We start from the raw sequence: 19,082 nt of genomic DNA, 5'->3' as shown, positions 1-19,082 counted from the left end.
ACCTGGTGCCTAGAAAGGCCCAGAAATTTTCTGTGTGGGAACATTTATGGAGGGTATTACCTTCAACTTTCTGAGGACTGTATGTTGGAGCCCAGTGGTGAAAATGTGGATCAGTAATGTACAAGTAGTGAGGAGAGAGGGAATACTCTGYCTCTTCACTAAAACTGCTCAGTTCAGTGTGGACAGAAACACATCCATWTCATTCAAACATACCGCATTACTAAAAGAGCAAAAGATTCTTACAAATATCTGAGGTTTGGAAGGTCTTTGAAAGCAGCTTGATCAATGTATACAAGGTTGTTGGCCTTTTCAATTCTTCTGCAAAGAGAAAATGAAACATTACAGAAAATAAACTATTTTATCAGTTTTAAAATATCCATGATTAGCCTAGCATGAAGATATACCATAGGGTCCTTTTTGACTGAAAAAAATCTGCATGATTCTAGAACAACAGCCTACACTAATAGACCCAGTAAGATAAGATTTAGATTGACTAAGAAAAGAAAGAAAAGGGTTGGATGAGAAAATGGAAGCAACAAGAAGGTTTCAAATGTTCCTGTATCTGTACAAGTTCTTCATAGCTTACTTGAACCAAACTGAAGAACCTTAGATACTTGTCTATAATGAATCTTTGTAATTGTCTCCTTTGAATTTAGATTGCTCATTACTTACATTTCATGTAGTTTGGGAAGGTTGGAAAACACATTTGCTTCTATGACCTCCAATGCATCATTCTGTGAGATCTCTCTGAAAAATAATTAAAAAGTCAGGATATTTCAAGCAATGCTGTCAATGGAAAGGTGAACCAAAGAATGGACAAATGAGAAATTTATAGGGAACATCCCCTTGATTACAGAGCGGTTTTTAAAATGAGGTAAACATCAGGTAAGAAAACAGATCCCAGAAAGACCGAGGAGCTGCCACCAAGACAACCRGTGAGAACTGGAAAGAGAATATATCATCTTATCTGGACAAAGTTCATACCCAAAAGAATAGCCTCTCACTTCCTGCTGTCACCATTTCCTGTGGATAGCGTAAGGCAGAGTTTGTCCACCATCAACTATTTACAGGATCACTGATATCAGTAATTGCCAACAGAGATTTAATGAAGAATTTAACTTGGTTAAAGAAAGAGAAAAGGTGACCGCAGCRGAGCAGGTAGAGCAAAAAAGTTTCCAAGAAATGTGACACAGCTTCAGCTGTAGAACATACCATCACCCTGATCTGATGCAAACTACAGAGAACAAAGTTAAATCAAGAGCAAAAACACGTTTACTGAAAAAAATTGCCGGCCACAGAAATGAAGAACTCTTCCAGACTCTGAAGAAAACTCATTTGATCTTTTTTTACGTGCGGTTAATGCCCACCAGCAGCTACAGAATGACAGAATATGAAGGGCCAGCTTTCAGTGGTCAGTACATCAGAACTTCAGCCTTTGCTGACCCAGAGAACATCTTTCTTTGCCTCCTTCATCTTCAGCTTACTCAGGCTCAGATGTAATTCAGAATGCAGGAGTCGTCCCGATAAACCAAGGGGGAATCACTGCTGTGCAACATATCTCAGTCATGTCTCTCATGTGGACAGTGACCAGGAAAGTATGATAAAAGTAGCTATGCCAGAAAATTTTCCATTGCTGTTTTTGGAAATGGGGCAAAAATAAGATTTTTCAGGCTGATATTAGCTGTGATCAGAAGACAGACTTTGCGATAGAGATGACTCAAGGAATATTTCTATGGCTTATTGGATTTTGTTGGTAGTGTACCTGCACACAGCTTTAGAAAGAAACCTTAGACAAATCCTCCAATTGAAAACTGACCATCACTAGATATTTTATTCTTTTGAAATTGTGATAGCAGCAAACAGATTCAAACAGAAATATAGGTGCACAGTCAATAGTAAAATATGAACAATCACAAGAATTATTACATCATACAAAAAGAAATCTTACAAAACCAAATCATACAAAAAGAGTCTCACTTTCTTTGTTACAACTGAGCTGTATCTGACAATTTACATGCCCATGCGACAAAAAACAAAAATCTTGCAAAAGAAAATAAGTTGTTCATCTGACTTTTTTTTTCTTTAAAAATGCCTCAGTGGTTTGATATAAAGGTTTGTTTTTTTTCACTTTAATAAAAAGTTCTCCCTCCTGCTTCCCCAAGATTTTTGCAAAAAACAAAATCCAYCTCTCATCATCTGGGCTGACAGGCAGTCAGGAGGGGAGCTGATTTTTAGCCATACTGTGATGACAATTGTATTTGCTGAAAAGAGTGCTGAATCAGCAGCTCAAAGGCTGAACGTGCTCCTATTCATTGCTTAGGTTTCAGTAGCAACAAAACATTTCACTGACATTGGGATTATTTATACTATGCAAAGAGCATAGCTGCTGCAAGGAATGCTGTGTTGGAAAGTTTCCCATTTAAGTAGACAAAAGGAAAAAATGCCCACAAAAAGAGAACTACTTGTTAAATGTCTCATGGAAGAAGTCAGTGGGAGATCCAGGAAAAAAGTTTCCAGAGTCCTAATTCAGTGTAGACTGTCTCTGGTTTGCTATAACATATAAAATTAACTCATAAGCTTCCACCAAAATATTTTTCAAAGACTTTGCGAAGATCTCCCTATTTTCTTTCAAAATAATAAATATACTGTAATATATAGATGAGAAGTAATCAACCACTATGCTGTATGTATACATCACTGCAGTTCACTCAACTACAGCCTAAAAGGTTTAAAGTTTTAAAAGCTCTCTCAGACCTTCAAGATTTGAATCTGTTTTATGCTTGCTCTCATCTGGAGGTTGGCAATATATTTGCCATTTTCTACAATCTAAAAATCACTTGCCTAGAAAAAAAGAATATTTCATAGCAAAAGTGGAAGGTTTTATACCAGCATTTCCATTTAACCAAGAGATTTCTCATGAGAAAACAGCTCAGGGAAGAAATGCCTTATTTATGTTTCTTTTTTTTTTTTCCATTTTGCCTTGTGTGGGCAAACAGGCTTACCAAGAAACCACAATGGGGGAGTGACACTGCTGTGGAGGGTAATAATAATCTTTTGTGACCCAATCTGTTATTTAACTTGGGAACAACTCAGAAAATGTAGCTCTTCCAGGAGAACGGTAACAAACTAAATATTTCTGCAACAGAAGAATGTTTTGGCTTCCTAAGACTGTGAGGGATATGTGCTTGTTTCAAACACAAAAATATAAGATACAGATCTGATTAAAGTAGGGCACAAGTTAGCCATGACACTTTGAAAGATTAGGAGAATATATGATTAAAAAGGAATGAAAGAGAGGGAGATAGAAATCTTTAAATGGCTTTTAAAAGATTAGGCTTATAAAGAATTTAAATAACGCTTGTATAAGTAGGATTCAGTTATCTGTGGAATTACTTGGTTGTCAWACAAATACTCCTAGTCACACACACAAAGGCGACAGGAATTTTAACAGATAATTAAAACATGTCTATTTAAAATGCTATTCCTGTCTTGCTACCAGGCGAACAGCTACTGCAGCTATCATGGTCACGAGCCTCTCAGTACGAGGAGCTGGACCCCAGGCTAGTCCATCCCTCCAAATGGAGGAAACCACTAACGCTCCTGGTGTGAGGCATGGGAGAGCYTTGCAAGGGAAAGGCAAGAAAAAAGGCTTTAAGAAGAGTCCTAGTGAATTTTAAACCCTCTCTAAAATTCATAGGAAACCCTGGTCATGACCCTGCTCATCCTCCTCAGCATTATGCCAAAGCCAATACTAGAGTGCTGTTTTTTAACAGGAAGTCACTGTTTTTAATCAGTGTTTGGGGACCTCCACATACCATTCAGGTAAAAAGAAGAATTTAAAACATTCAATTTAGGAGAGTAGCCACACACTGTGAACCATGAGCAGTCTGGACTTCATTGTGTCAACAATTTATTCCTATCTGATAAATATCATCAAATACACATCCTGCTTATGGAAAAGCCAAAGGACACTGCCTTGGATAATAGTGGTACTTGAACTAAGTTGCATTTGGAGTTAAAACTATGAAAACAAATTGGATTTGCATTTGGAGTTAAAACAAATAAACTGCTCAGCAGATTCCCACTGTCCATAGAGGACATATGCACCAGGTGCTGCCAAGAGAAAAAGRAGATTGCTGGCTAGTATTTGTGCAAGTGATTTTTCTTACAGTATAAAAACACACCAGGAAATGATTGCTTATTTTGTGTATCTTAYTATATGTCATTATGAGAGAAGATGAGGATATTGCTACATTTTGTGTGGGTATGACTGATATTGTTAGCGCTAACTCTAGTTACCACAGCACACCCAAATAGCAGTTTGACCATCAATTACGGTGCATGCAAGTCTTGGAAAAAATGTAAGCAAAAAGATCAGGAACAACTTATAAGAAAAATAATAAAAATAATATAAAAATCCAGCAACCCACCATACTAAGACCCCAGGATTGCAAAGTGTGCTTGAGCATATGCTTAACGTCCAAGCTCATTCACAGCTCTATTGAAATCAACAGTGACATCAACACAGCAACAAGGCTGGTTTAGCTCTGCGTTGACTCAAGAGAAGAGAGGAAACATCAAACCTACTTTGTCTTTTCCTTTCTTTAAATGAATATACTCTAATTTAGAGTTTTTCTGCAGCTGTATAAGACAATTCGCTAAGTCAGTTTTACCTGAAGCTATGACTGATACCAAAATTTAAGTCATGATTAAGGAAAAATCGGCAGCAGTGTGGGCATCTCACATGCATTTTCACACACAGGCACACACACAAAATCCTGCCCAGGATTCCCCAAGTGAGCAACCACGGAAAAAACCTGCGACAGGTCTGAACTGAACCCAGCAAAACTCTTACTTCTCGTCTCAGCAGAAGCAGGTCAACATGGAACCTGTTTTGGAAAACCTGCCTCTCAAACAAAATGCTAGTGTAGTGATTTAAACAGGTTACAAAGAAAAGCTACCTTTCTTAAAACTATTAGACATTTATCACCTTTTTARAACAGGTGCTTGACACTTCTTCCTGCCCTTTTCCTTGTGAACATGAAAAACTTGTCTCCTTATCATGATTTATTGAACACAAGGGAGTTGCAGGCTAATATATCTTAGCAGTTATTGACATTTCAAAGATGAATTCAAACACTAACTCTTTTCATCATCTCTATGCTTTTCTGAGAATATCCACATATGTTATAGCGACCTGAGTGGGTAAGTAGGACAACCCTTTAAGCAACTGAACATTAACAGTGATTTCACACTTAGACTGTAAGAGCATAAGGCTTTGATGAAGGTTATCTGGTGGCACCAAAGCCTTCTCTTCCTGCCTTCTCCTAAGGGTATGAGATCATATTCTCAAGGAAATCACTACAAGCTCTGGAATAATAAAATGCAAATTTACATACACCTGAAGCCCTCTGAAGCAAAGGGGATTTTATTTCTACTGGAGCTTTGGCACYATGCGAGCAATCCAGACGAAACTCTGTTGAGGGTTTGGTTGCATGAAATTAATTGTCCACATAACTGCATTAGATTGATCTCTCTAATCTGAAAAAAGTGCATGATTATTCTGCAAAATTGGAACTGATTATGAACAGATTCAAAGGCAGAAGTCATGTCATTATAGGAATTGATTTTATCATCAGTGCCGTTTGGTGGGATAGATATATCCTCACACTGTAGGAAGGAGATATTAATTTTAGTATATCGTCAGTAAAACTGATAACGTGTGAAGCCTTGCGAGTTGAACAAACAGCAGCCCTCCTGCAGGATGAGATTTCCTCTGAGGAAACAAGAGCTCCAAGGCCCAGGCAAGTGCCTGTTCTGACCTTGCACCATCATTCCTCCACTCAGTATCACAAACGGATAGCTGAAACCTCACGACTGCCTTATCTGCCTAAAATTAAGCTCCCAATCTCCACTCCCTTTCTGACTAAGCAATTCTAGGTTGCTTTAAATAGACTAATACTGATGTGACTGTCCTTGTGCTGGCCCGGCACACAACTTGGAAAGGTGCAAAATCCCAAGACAACAGCTGAAGTGTGGCTAGAGCAATGCAGGGCCTATGCATTCAGAGTGTGCATGTATCCATTCAGGTACCTACACCTAGGTGGCAAATTAGGTGGTCTCACCTCTTCCCTAAGTTCGAGCTGCCTGAGAAGCAACCTGATTTGTAGACATTAAAATCACTAAATTTTACCATTCATTAGGAAAGCTTTTAGAGAAAGCAGAAATGCGTGAATTCTCTAAAATAAAAGCACTCTCACCAGCAATGACAACTCTTTCTCAGACACAATGAGTGTCAGAGGATTTTGAGATTAAGTTGACAGACTGATAGACAAAAGATTTTTTTTTAAGCTAAGAGAMTTCCCTGTTCAGAGATGCTGACATAAGCTTTATACCCACCTAGTAACTACATTCACAGACCYGAGCTGGCTGCATTTATTACCACTTATCTTTCATTACCTTCTCTTGGCTATCGTATTCTGCTAATGATGAAAAGTTTTACAAAGAATGACCTGGGAAGATGAAGAAATTTGGGTTGATCATTCAAGAGGACAGACGAATAAGGCAACTGGAAACCTAACTTCACAGCAGACTGATTCTTGTATGACCTGAATACTTTTCCCAAAGCCAAATATCGTTCAAATTCGTTTCTGGAGAAGATGAGAGTCTTAGAATTGGAGAACATTTAGTCTCCAGGGCCCAAAGTCCACTGATAGCTTCTCAACATAGAATGTCTTGAAGCAGATGTTCTCAGACACTTTGACAGTTAGTTTTGAAATATTTTAACAAAACAAACACACAAGAAATGCCCCTGGAGCACACTTCATTACCACCTCCAAAGCATTACAGAAATGGAGAAGTTCAGAACAGCAAGTGCACCAGATATGCAATATGAAACTTTTTAAGCTAGGAAAAAAAAATATTTTCCTCCTCAGTTATAGCATTAAAAATGTTCTCAGGACTATGAGTGGACTCTGGATATCCACCAGCAATTCATGCAGTATGTTACACCCAATTCACTGCAAATAAAAACTAACAGCTTGGATGGAGTTTTATTTCATCAATCTTGGGCACTGATATTTTTCTCTTCATTTACTGTAATTTTAAATAAAGAATTACCTAAAAGTTGAGCTAGCCTTTGTTTGGCATGGGTACTGATTTCGCTCATCCCGAGCAAAATGTTATCCCATGACATTAAACAATATTGCAAATGCAGACATTATCTTTTAGCTGCCAATATCGCCAATATCATCTACTGCATCTCTCAAATATCTTGAAGGGATTTGGGCTTCTAGTAGTTAATGTTACAGGCTCCCTGTAAAATACTTTTTCTAGCATGGAGACTCCCATCTTTCCTCTTTACATTCCTTCTTTCCTCCCAGAAAACCTATCTTCTATTCCTGTGTTTTACATCTAACTGCAGCCTTGACCCTACACACTCTTATCCATGAGCTTTACCTCAAGGCTGAGCTGATATCCTATTGCATACCTACACACTTAATTGGGGCCCTCAGAAGGAAGCAAGCCAGGAAAAGGATTTTCTTTTGTGCCTCCTAAAGTCATACCCAAATCATGTAACAGAGCGGCAGAACAGCAGAAGCCCCAGCAAGAAGCTGCTGTGTCAAAAGCTTTACAAAACAAGTATGCAGTGCAGGTGAGTTAAGTGACTACCATACCGCGACTTCAAAGGCAGAATTACCACCACCACCAAGCCCAAACCTGCAGGTTTTATGTCGGAGGGTGCAGAGGTGACATGCTGTACAAAATCAGGAATTACTCACAATCCCTAACTCTTTCACCTAGCAGCTAATGGCAGCAAAGAGGAGCTTCATTCAATACATCTAGAGTCTTATTCAATAAATGACTATTCTCCGCTATGAAATCTTAGAAAAAAATCACAGACATGCACCTGAGTGTCCCTGATACCAATAACCTCCTTTACTTACAAGCACAGCAGGACTGCACATGGATAAGTCTCTTCTAGGGTGAAAAGAATATGGCATAAAACTCAGGCAACCCCCCAATACATTAACATATTTTTATATTTGTGTGGATATACACACATTATCCCAAACACCAATAAAAGATAGTAGACTCTTAGCCACATGAAACTGCTTCTTTTCTAATATCAGTGAGCAGCAGACTTTCTGCATGCCTAACCTCATTTGCAAGGAAGCTGCTCGTGCTCTCCATGAAGGGTCTCTGCCATGACTACAAATGTAATTCAGGCTGGCAGAGGCACGCAAAAAAACAAGGGCATCCTGGTATCCGTTCAGCACCAGTGCTGTCATCTGCTGCAACAAAGTCCTTGCATCTGAAAGCCCAATGGAAATTTCTGGATGCTTGGGAATGAACTGCTTTCCCAGCAAAGGGTGTTCTGGACTCCCTGGRTACCCCTCTCCACTGCACTACACTGGTTCTTATCTAAGTGAGGGCATGAAAAGMAGTTTTAGATCCAACTAAATGATTTGATGCTGGCTCTGCAGGCTGGCTCTGATTTGGAGACATGATAGGGAAGAGATTCTCCCCAGGCCAATTCCCAATGCCCATCCCAGTGGGRAGTTTAGTGAGGATGGACCAGGCAGCGGGTAAGGACACTGGTATTTAGCTCGTGGCTCTCTGGGGGCTCCGTTGCTGGTGAGCTCCGGAATGGCAGGATCAGGACTTGCTTCCACAGCAGCACCTGTCAACTTCAAGGAGCAGGCAAAGCCCCAAAACAGATGCTTTTGCCTTTGAAGATGTGCACACACATCTTCATTATTACCTTACCTCCAATTAAATGAAAACAACTCTGCATGTGTGCAGAGTAGTAAAGTAGTAAAAGGGAGAATCCTGCATTTATTTATGAGACATAGTCAAAAAGATTCACGCTAAGAATGGCTGCATTTTTTTGTTCATCTTTATATGCCGTTGAAATCAATTTAAGGACATTCATCCTGTGGGGGCTGGAAGCTGCAGAGAAACCTACATCCACCCAAATAACTGCTGAACTCAGTCCTACCTCCCGTGCTCTCCTGTGACTCTACTTTGGCCCATATTCACGTTCATACTGCCCACAAGGGCAACACCATGCCCCTTCCTCTGTCCTTAGCTTCTCCCTTCTCCTTAAAGGCCTGCAGATGTTAGGACTACTAAATTCTCTGTGGGGAATGACTGGTTAGTAAGGGGCAGAGATGGGAGACACCTGTTAAATAGGGAAAATACTCTGGATATTCCTTTGGGTCACACTGAGCTAAGAAATAAGGGGAAAAGATTTCATGGCTTGTGAGTAGTGACATCCTCCATTTATCCCCAAATGAGGCACAGCACAGCCAAAGCAATGCAGTCTTCCCGCAGCGCCCACAACGTGGCCTGGTCACCCTCTGAGGTCCCATCTCTGTTTCAGAGCTATTTCAAAGTCTGGCCAAGAGAGGCTGCTGATTAACGCCAGCTGCAGCAGCTGTGGGCTCGATGAATCACAGTCTCCTGAGGATACAGGCTGCGATCACCATCTCACTGTATGCAAGCCACCAACCTGCCCATTTGGAAATAAAGCCTTAATCACTCACATGGGGACTGGATATGAGCAAGTGACCTAGAAACGCTGAGGTTMAAAGTCCTGTTACCTTCCACTTGAGTCATTCTCCCATCATATGAAGCTTATTGTGACATATTTTGTGGGGGTTGGAGTGGGGGAGAACAACTGAAAGTCTATTTTATTCTTTAGTCCTAAAATTATGCATAGCTCAGAGAACAGACAAATAAAAGAACAAAATGACTGTGAAAGAGGGAAATGTGGCAGCAAGGGAAAAACTCTTGTTGCATATTATAACTTCATTTGAATTTCAGAATTAATCTGAATGAATTATATTTTTTAATTTGTTTAACTATGTTAATAGTCAGCATGCACAAGTGGTTTTAGCAGTATTTTTGCTTTATATGTATGACTCAAGAATTACCATAGCAACTTGCTTCCTAATTAGCCTTCAGTTACGAACAATCAATACGATTAGACAAGGTCAGCGCTGGAATAAGCTCTATAGATTTTCAGAATAGGCTCCTGAGAGTCAGTAATGACATGAAGAAGGGGGACAGACTCCTGGACAATCTTCCCCAAAGGATGGCTGCTATTCTCTTATTACTTGCTGTCTGAGGAACAAAAGAAGTTGTGGCAAATGATAACTTTGCCACTTACTTAACTGCAGAACGCTTTTAACCTGCCAATAAATTCTCAAAATATGGAGATTAGACATGTGTTTAGATTTGCATTTAAAACCCATCTTGCTCTCATGTTGCTGGGACTGACTAAGACTTGATACTGTCACAAAACAAGAAGAGCTACCGCCTAGATTTTTATCAATGGATTTACATCTGAAATCAATTCCTCTATATGAGAAGGACTCCGAAGGTCGCAGCTAGAGGAGCACGGGGAATAGGCTGCCTGGGACTTTGGCTTGTGTCATGCTCAGCTGGGATGTCATTTGGAAGCCCTCCCTTCAGTGACCCGAGCAACGGCTCATCACCGACAATTTCATCCTCATTTTTGCAGGGAGTTTCACTCGTTAACATGTTCCCTCCTGTCCTGAAGCACAGAGCCTGGCAACGCAGCAGGATGGAAACATAAGGTGCTATTCAGAGGTACTCCAAGTCCCGAGAACACAAACCAGGCGTCCTGATACCGACAGATGAAGGTTCATGAAGAGCCACTTTGCTTGTTAGCATGTTTAAGGCTGCTACCAAGAAACGCGGTGGGGAACAAACTTATTTTTAAATAAACATCATGTGTTGTCAATGATGCCTAGGCACAGGGCTGCCACATATGAATCATGACCTATTTACTTGCCTCAGTGCAAGAACTTGGGGCCACTCGGCTCTCTTCCTCTGTCAAAGGGCACCCCTGTGCGGGGCCAGCCTTCAGCCTCAGCTCATCCTCACTTGTGGCATAGAGCAGCAGGAGCAAAGACGCTGTTGGAGCAGCAACATTCCCCATCACAACTGCCTTCCCCAGAAAGAAGCAGCTCAAGCCATAGTGCCAAACAGGACGGGGCCGTTGCAAAAAAAGGTGGATATGGGCACAGGTAACAAATATATGGCTAAAATGCAGTGTGATCTGAAAGTGTGGAGGGTCTGTCCAAACACACTTCAAGTTGGAAGCTTTGAGGCTATGTCTTGATCTTCCTCTGCAGGAAGGCTATGTCTTGATCTTCCTCTTCCACTTGCAAAAACAAAAGGTTTTTAAGGGCAGTTTTTATTAGAATGCAAACTAGGATGATTAACTTTAAAGCAGAAAAATCTCAAAGGAAATTCGTTAGACAGGAGAAAAATGGGAGGAGTTTGTACACTTCTCTTACATCCCTACGTGCAGTACCTTGGCAGAAGGTTTGGAGCTGCTCTGTAACTTGTTTCGAGTGGCAATAAGCTCTGTCCAGACCTCCTAGGGAATCCATTCCATCACCCTTGGATGGGTGCTCCTCAAGGCTGCTCAATGCCGATTTTCCTCTCTGGCCTTCCTGCACCTCCAAGCTTCTCCTCTCCAAAGAGGCTCAGTAGCCCTCAAACGGAGCACACAACCCCCTTCCCTCCAGGAAGTTCTGCCAGGTTTCCTAAAGAGCGTCGTTTAATCATCAACAGAAGTAATAAAAAACCAAATTCCTTCCACCACATCCATGCTTGCCCCTTCTCACAGCTCAGATGGGAAAAGCCACAATCTTAAAATCAAACACCAAAAGTCTTAAAAGCATGGAAAATAAAGCTGAAAAACTTATCGCTACATATCTCTCTCAGAAGAATTGAGACTGACAAAACGATTCAACATTTTCACGTCTAATGAGCACCTTCAATTCATGATTGTCATCACACAATAGATAAAAAAAATTCAGATGAAGATATACATCTTTACTTCACAAGTTCAGATTTGTATTCTGCTCTGTTTTAGTGGAGAAACTTCGCAGCACAAAGGCAAGATGGAAAGAACATCACCACTGAACACCTATTACCTGTTTGTTATTATAGGTTTCTCTCCTCCTTAGAGCAGAAAACACCCTATGAGACAAACAAAATATACCCCCCTTCCAGATGCATGATTCTGTGACTGTTCAATAAAAGTTCTTGGGAATGTCCTCCTCCCTTGGCAATTCAGCAATGCAGGCAGATGCACAGGCACCAGCAGTTCTTCATCAGTCTGCATTTCTCCTGCAATCTTTTGCAATTTCTCTCAACAGTGCTGGCTCCTTTAGGCATTCACAGTATTTTGTGGCTCAGGATTTTTTTTTTCCATTTAAATTCTACAATTTAATTGTTTTTGAGTCAACTGGACTACTAAAAGTGTATTTATTTCATGAGTTTACTGCCTACATGAGCAAACTACTTAGCACTCTATTATACAGAAATCAAAAACAAATATTCACAGTATTTTGTGAGCACATCACTCTTGGTTTGGTCACGATGAATCTCTGGATTTACACCGGGGATGAATCAGGGCCAGCAGTCTCTTTTGCAGAAAAATCAAAATGCTGCTCACTAATAATGAAATTCTGAGCTGCCTCTCCACTGAGCAAAACAGCCATCAAAATAATGATTAAATTTACATCAATCATTTGGCATAATAGAAATAAAAGCAATGCAATATAATGTTGTCAGAGAATCAACTTCTCCTGCTTAGAAAATAAATGTCTTGACTTCACCTCAACATTTGTTTTCTATAAATGCTGAGGTTTGTATCAGCATTTGTATAGCACTAGGAAACAATCTTTCACTGCCATATGCCAATTCCGCTAACATTATTTCTTAAATAAACAGAAAGCTAAACAATATTTGTATGGGGAAGTGTTTCTTAAATCCTCCTGAATCTGAATTTCCATTTCCAATCTTGTACCAAAATTCCTCCAACTAACAGACAATATTTAGCAAATGACAGCAATAAATGTTAAGAATATCCCTTTTAGAGCACATCAGACACAATTTCAAGCAGGTCATTTTTTTGCACTCATCCACTATCATAGGTAGAAATATATACCCAGAATATTAGAAAAAAATCTATAATAGCTGCTTATTAACAGCAGCAGCAACATTTCCTGAAAAACACATATATTTTTCATAATAGCAGCCTTTAAAGCAAGCACAGCAACAGGAAATGTCTTGCAACACMCAAGGCAGAGGCACTACCAGGGCTCTTGGAATGTGCCACCACGCCGAAAGCCCCCGACTCTCACCAGCAGCCCTCAACCCTTATGGGCAAGCCTGGCAACTRGAAGATACAGAGATGTTTGAACTGAACACCCAGCTGAAATGCAGTAGCTGTAATTCTGAACACAAATATTTGAGTTTCCTGGGAACTATTTTAACTTATCTTTTCACCAGAATATATATACATATATATATATATATTTTTTGATACGACAAAGACTGTCTTAGAGCAATGCCCCTTATGACAACCTCTTTATAAATGTTTAATGTTAACTTTGTATTTACAATTCTTTCTGCTTTCAAGTCAGTTTACTTTATCCTGAATGCCTTCCAGAACTACTGGAAKAATATTTGAGTAATGTACAAAAGATAAATGCCTTTAATTAAAAATAATTTAGGAATATTAATAGTCATTTTAACTAGAAAACTAATTCTTTCAATTACAGAAATATTCTAAAATATCACATGAGAAGAGCTACCTTTTACCATTTATAAGCTGTGAATGATATTTAAAAATGTAAAATATAATTAGAAATGGCAATTCTGAATTCTATTTTCATTTTCTGGCATGCATATGTAAGTTTAACACAGACATCTCTCAGGCAGCAAATTCATTAGCAAAGACATTTTTATATTTACGAAGACACTAGAAGGTTATCGATTTTACTTTGAAAACACAGGAAACTCATGATAAAATACAACTTGAAAATCCCTGCCCTTCAACTCAGGGTGAAAGTCCTAGCAGAAAGAGATGAAACTTCCTGAAATGACATACTTGGAAGAAGTATTTGACTCTGCTTGAAGCTATCCTATGTTTTAGAACAGCAGCTTTGGTTCCTCTTGAAAGGAAAAAAAAAAAAAAAAAAAAAAAAAAAAAAACAACCCTGAGATGAATCTCAGAAACTGGGCCAGTAACAGACAAATCAGCCCCTTCAGGATGCATAAGGTATGCTGGACAAGAAGGAAAACATCCAGAGACTGCAATATTAATTACGAGTCACAGGTGACTAGCAATTCCGTGAATCCTTGCCAAGTTTAGCAGCCACCCACTTTGCAAAACTGAATGGATTAGAACAACCACATCATGCCAGTCCTAAAGTCTGTCTGCCCCCGTACCTTGAGACTCCAGTGGTGCTGGAGAGGCCCAGAAAGAAGAGCAGGGGAAGCCGGCTGAGGTGGTCTCCCTGAATACTCAACCAAACTGATTTGCAGCTTCATCTGCAGCTTAATTTGCAGTCTTTGCAGTTACTAGATAAGTAGCTAAAATAGGTTTTCTTTCCCAAAATATACCATGAAAATTTTAGCATCAGCAAAGCCCCAGAGTAGAGCTCCACAGCTGAACTATCTTGTGTGAAGCATCTCTTCCCCCCTGCCCCCCCTTTTTTTTAATTTATTTTTTGAAAATCCTGTGCTCCAGTTCCAGGATTAGAAAGGACTGTCAATCCATCCCTGTTCACCTTCTTCATACTAATTCTGAGTCTATAGACCACTCCAATATCCCCCATCAAATACATCTCCTCCAGGCTGAGGAGTCCTGATCTACTCAAACTTCAGGTCAAAAGCATTGATGAGACTGGCCAGGTCTGCTGCTCGTCTTTAAACATTTTTGGTCGTCCTAAGTTCTTTCAAGATGGAGAGATCCCACCATGAATTTCAACAGTGAATAGCTAGTTATCTAGTATTTAGTTACCTAGTAACTCCTAATGTTTCATTTGGAGGATTTTCTGGCCACTGAATTGAAGTTTCTTTTTACAACTGTGCATTGTAACCCTCAAATCTCATTCTTGGATGAACAAAGCTAATTCAGAGTCCGCATTTAGACATGAAAAAGAACAATTGCTTTTCTCCACACGTCATCCTATCTGCATTTCACCTACACTGAATTTTGTCTGTTTTGTTCATGCAGAGAAAGACAGAAGAACATAAGATTTARACTTCCCAGGTTCCTTCCCAAAAAAGGTGGGCTTTTACATATGCATTTTCCCATGTCTCTTTTTCACAAATTCAAATAACGAATAATGAAGAATGGTCACCCCAGGGAGTGGCATTAAAATATTCATATAGGCAAGGAAATTTCCTTTTTTTCATTTTATCCGTCTCTCTGCCCAGAGAGTTGTGAAGCAGGGACAGAAACAGGAGAACAGAAATATTTCCTTTTTTTTTTTTTTTTTTTTTTTTTTTTTTTCATTTTATCATGCTTCTATTAGCATATGGATATAGTAGCACGATTTCCTGTGATCTTTTAAAGTTAAAAAAATGGTGATATGGACACTACGAACTGATTTTACATTTCTTTCATTTAAGAGTTATTATTTTATTCTTGATTCTGTTATGCTAAGGCATCAGCAGATGGAGATCAGCTAAGTATTTACAGACTTTTATAGCATATAACGCTGCGGTTAAAAACTCTGGTCTTTGGCAAAGCAGTGACTTATCAACGCAGCTAATAAGGCTGATTCATGTTTTAGTAGCTCTGTAAGGAACAACAACAACAACAAATGCAAGTTCTCTGCCATAGATGAATTTTGGCTGGGAAAAGTAGAATACCAGGTGATGATTCGGCAAAGCATTAACAGATTATGATTAAAAGAATTGATTTTTTTTTTCCAGCATTACTGGATGCTGCCAAGCTATGCACGCAGTGCGCGAAGTACCACTGACATTTATTCTTTGGAACATTGGCCTGAACTTTGAATTTCTTTGGCTCTGTGGGTTAGTGGCCTTAATGCTTTTGAACTGTGGCCCTCTGCTCCCTCAGAGGAAATCTATATTTAGATTCACTTAAAAGCATCAAATAGCATGCCTCCTTCCATGTCCTGCCCTTAAGCTACAGAATGGTACACGCAGCTCCCTCTGATGTAAATTAGAATATATTACTCATGGATTTGCACATTGAGAATATACCCTGGAGTATTTATCACCAAAGGCTTGATCCTTACCAGACTAGGGACATATTTTGGTACACAGAGTGCATGCATGGCTCTTTAACCTTAGAGACATAAATAAATAATTTTATAAACATATATGACTTAATTGATGAATCACAGCAACTACTACAAAATCATATTTTGTTTCTTGCAGGAAAAAAAAAAAAGATTTAGCTGAAGGATGTAAAAAAAGATGGAAAGGAACTGCTGTCTGGAACCGTTTTCCAAATCTCTGTTACACTGAATCCTAACCAGTTTCTCAAAAATAATTTTAATGACCTTTTTCAATCATGGCCTCTCAGATACCAAATGATGGAATGCAGTACACGAGGCACTGAAAAAGCAAACAAACCAAAAAAACCCTCAAACCAGAAACTTCTGGTGCCCTTCTCTCCATTAGGCTGCACACTATCAAGCATTATCAAACTACTCTCCCGAGGGGTCAATTCCCACTGTTCCCAGTTATTTCTTTCTAGATAAAATAAAACATTAAAGAAATAACTTGCTCTGTTCTCCAGTGTGACCTGGTTTAAACCAACAGAGACAAACTGGAAAGATTTTTTAGCATCATACACCTGCTTGTGATACATGACATAATTTGGTGCTCATGTATCCTGGTCACAGGAGACCAGCATCATGGCATGAATCATCCCTGGGTCAACAGCAGCACTAACATAGGAGGTAAAGGACTGAATGTCTGTCTGAGGAGATAACTACATGATCTAAACCAATTTTATCTAATTAAGGGGAAGCTGTACATAGCTGATGCTTATATTTCTGCTGCATTCCATAGATAGAAGAYTCCAGTTCCCAGGACTGTCAGTTCTGGCAGATGCCTAAAATCCTTGGAGTTTTAACACTTTCCAGGATTTTCAGAGCTTGTCAAGAGTTTATTTATGTAAGTTTTGTTGACCAAAGTACAGCTCATGTTCTTAAAATATGTCTTTGCCAATAACTTAAAGAAATCCTTTTCTCCTATTACTCCAGACTAGAAAATATTGTGAATAAAAATATTTTTTTCCCCTTAAGGTCTTGTAGTTCACAGAGTTCTTCACATCTGGCTGAATTTCTTTGGGCTGTACAAAAGGTAGATTTGAGAACGAATACTAGAAAACATTATGCTTCAGTCTAAATCTTTTGAAAGAATTAATAATGTCTACAAATTTCAATGGGATTGTGCCTCAGGATATAAAAGTAAAACCTATTTAGCTTGCACAGGTAAGGCAGTCACATCTCTTTGCCTATAATATCACTGTACAGAGAAACCTGGTTACACATAATTATCTTTCCCCCATGATACAGATCAGGAGCATGATCAAAGTCCTAGAAAGAGGTTTTTTTTTTTTTTTTAACCTCCAAAAGCCATAACATGCGTGTTTCAAAAGGGAGCATCAGCACAGACAGACCAGGTTCCTCAGATGCTTCCATCCTCCCCAGGGGTGACATGGGGCTGTGATTTCTCTCCATTGACCACAGCTTCTTTGGCTGACAGATTTGCTGCCCTCCCTCTTCTCTTGTTCATGCCCAAACATAAATTTAAGTCCAGAGTTAGCGTCATGCGCTCTGTCATTTGATCTTTCAAAGGGGGAATGACATGTTCCTTTTTACTTGGAGAAGTAATATCATCCAACCTACGTTAAGTTCAATCTCACTAATCCTGTAATGCTGTGTGTCAAAATACATGACACTAAATGATTTCAATTTAGTATTATTTTAATTTTTGTAGTTGCCATATTAAGAAAAAAATAATATCAATATAAACTGCACATGGCAGAGTTTCCTGGTACATGCAAATCAGTCTGGTTCCACTGAAGCTAATGGAGCAGTTTCAGAACAGATGAAGATCTGCTCTAACAACAAAAGTAAGAAAACACTCATCATAGATTTTTTTTTTTGGTGGAAATAGGACTTTTCTGATTCTCCCCACCATTAGTTCTGCTACTGATGTTCAGACCAAATTTCCCACAAATGCCCTAGTCAAGCACTGTTAGATCAACATTTAGAAAATTACTTTCCCACACTGCAGAAAGTTACCACAAAAAAAAAAAAAAAAAGGTAGTGACTTCAGTATTGCCTCAGACTTTCTTCCAAATTAAGCCCTTTCAGCACAGGTTGAAGATGACATGGCAGGTGGAGAGCATGTTGAATTGATTTTCCTAGGTATGTGCCTACATAGCGTTGCCTTTTAATTTAGTAGCTGTAGGGTTAATTATTTCTTGGAGTTCAGCAGTTTGGTTAAGCAGGAGCCTAGAGGAGAAGCCACGTTCCAGCTGTCCAGGACTTTTTAGGAAGAGACTAAGACTATGTGCTTCCCTGAAACGCCATTTGCTAGATGAACATGAAGCCAGAGCTATGCAGAAGTTGAAGAGCTGGTAGCAATAAACGGGTTGGGTATTTCTCTGAGGAAATTCTCAGGTCTGCTGTTTCTGAAAAGAATTTTCTATGTGAGCAATGAAATTATACTATTAGCCCAAGAAATCTAAGGTAAGTCAAAATATTTCATTTAAGACAAGAACACTTTTTTTCCTAGAGCATGTTTGTAAAAAGTTGTTTCACTACATGATAGTCTGCAGAATGGACATTTCATGATTTTTCAGTAACAAAATAAATTTAGATGAGCAGGAAGAAAATATTAGGCTCTCATTCTTCCAGAAAACTTAGCAGAATAAAAAAAAAAAAAATCAGCTGAATTTCTTTAATTTGATAGCTACATTTTAATTTGGTACCTAAAACTGGAGCTTCACAGGGCGGGCAGACCATGCCAGCCATGCCATGCCAGCCTTTCCAGGCCACGCTGCATTTTCATACTAAGTCATCATCACTAGCATCTGTTCATTCTACAAGGCATTTCAACAGTCCAAATAAGACATTTGATTCAAAACAAAGTAGTGTRGGGAAGAAATAAGCACAATCTGCCTTAGGTACCACAACAAATATTAAACATTTTGTGGCAAAATGCATTTGTTCAGAGTTCCCAGCCCTCTCCCCCCC

General features: G+C 39.2%; 1 protein-coding gene across 2 annotated transcripts in view; it reads right to left on the bottom strand.

Moving 5' to 3' along the window:
- LOC112954834 (follicle-stimulating hormone receptor) overlaps positions 1–19,082 on the bottom strand; it is a 77,346-nt gene that overhangs the window by 27,508 nt on the left and 30,756 nt on the right. For both annotated transcript variants that reach the window (XM_026048098.1, XM_026048099.1), the window contains exons 3-4: positions 673–747; positions 244–318 (exon numbers count right to left, since the gene is read on the bottom strand). In XM_026048098.1, the coding sequence (XP_025903883.1) occupies positions 244–318; positions 673–747 (150 nt within the window). The remainder of the gene's footprint in view (positions 1–243; positions 319–672; positions 748–19,082) is intronic.

The sequence above is a fragment of the Nothoprocta perdicaria genome, unplaced genomic scaffold (genome assembly GCF_003342845.1).
Source record: "Nothoprocta perdicaria isolate Ctin4 unplaced genomic scaffold, notPer1 scaffold_51, whole genome shotgun sequence".
In the NCBI taxonomy this organism is placed as follows: Eukaryota; Metazoa; Chordata; class Aves; order Tinamiformes; family Tinamidae; genus Nothoprocta; species Nothoprocta perdicaria.
This window is presented reverse-complemented; position numbering and strand designations above follow the sequence as displayed.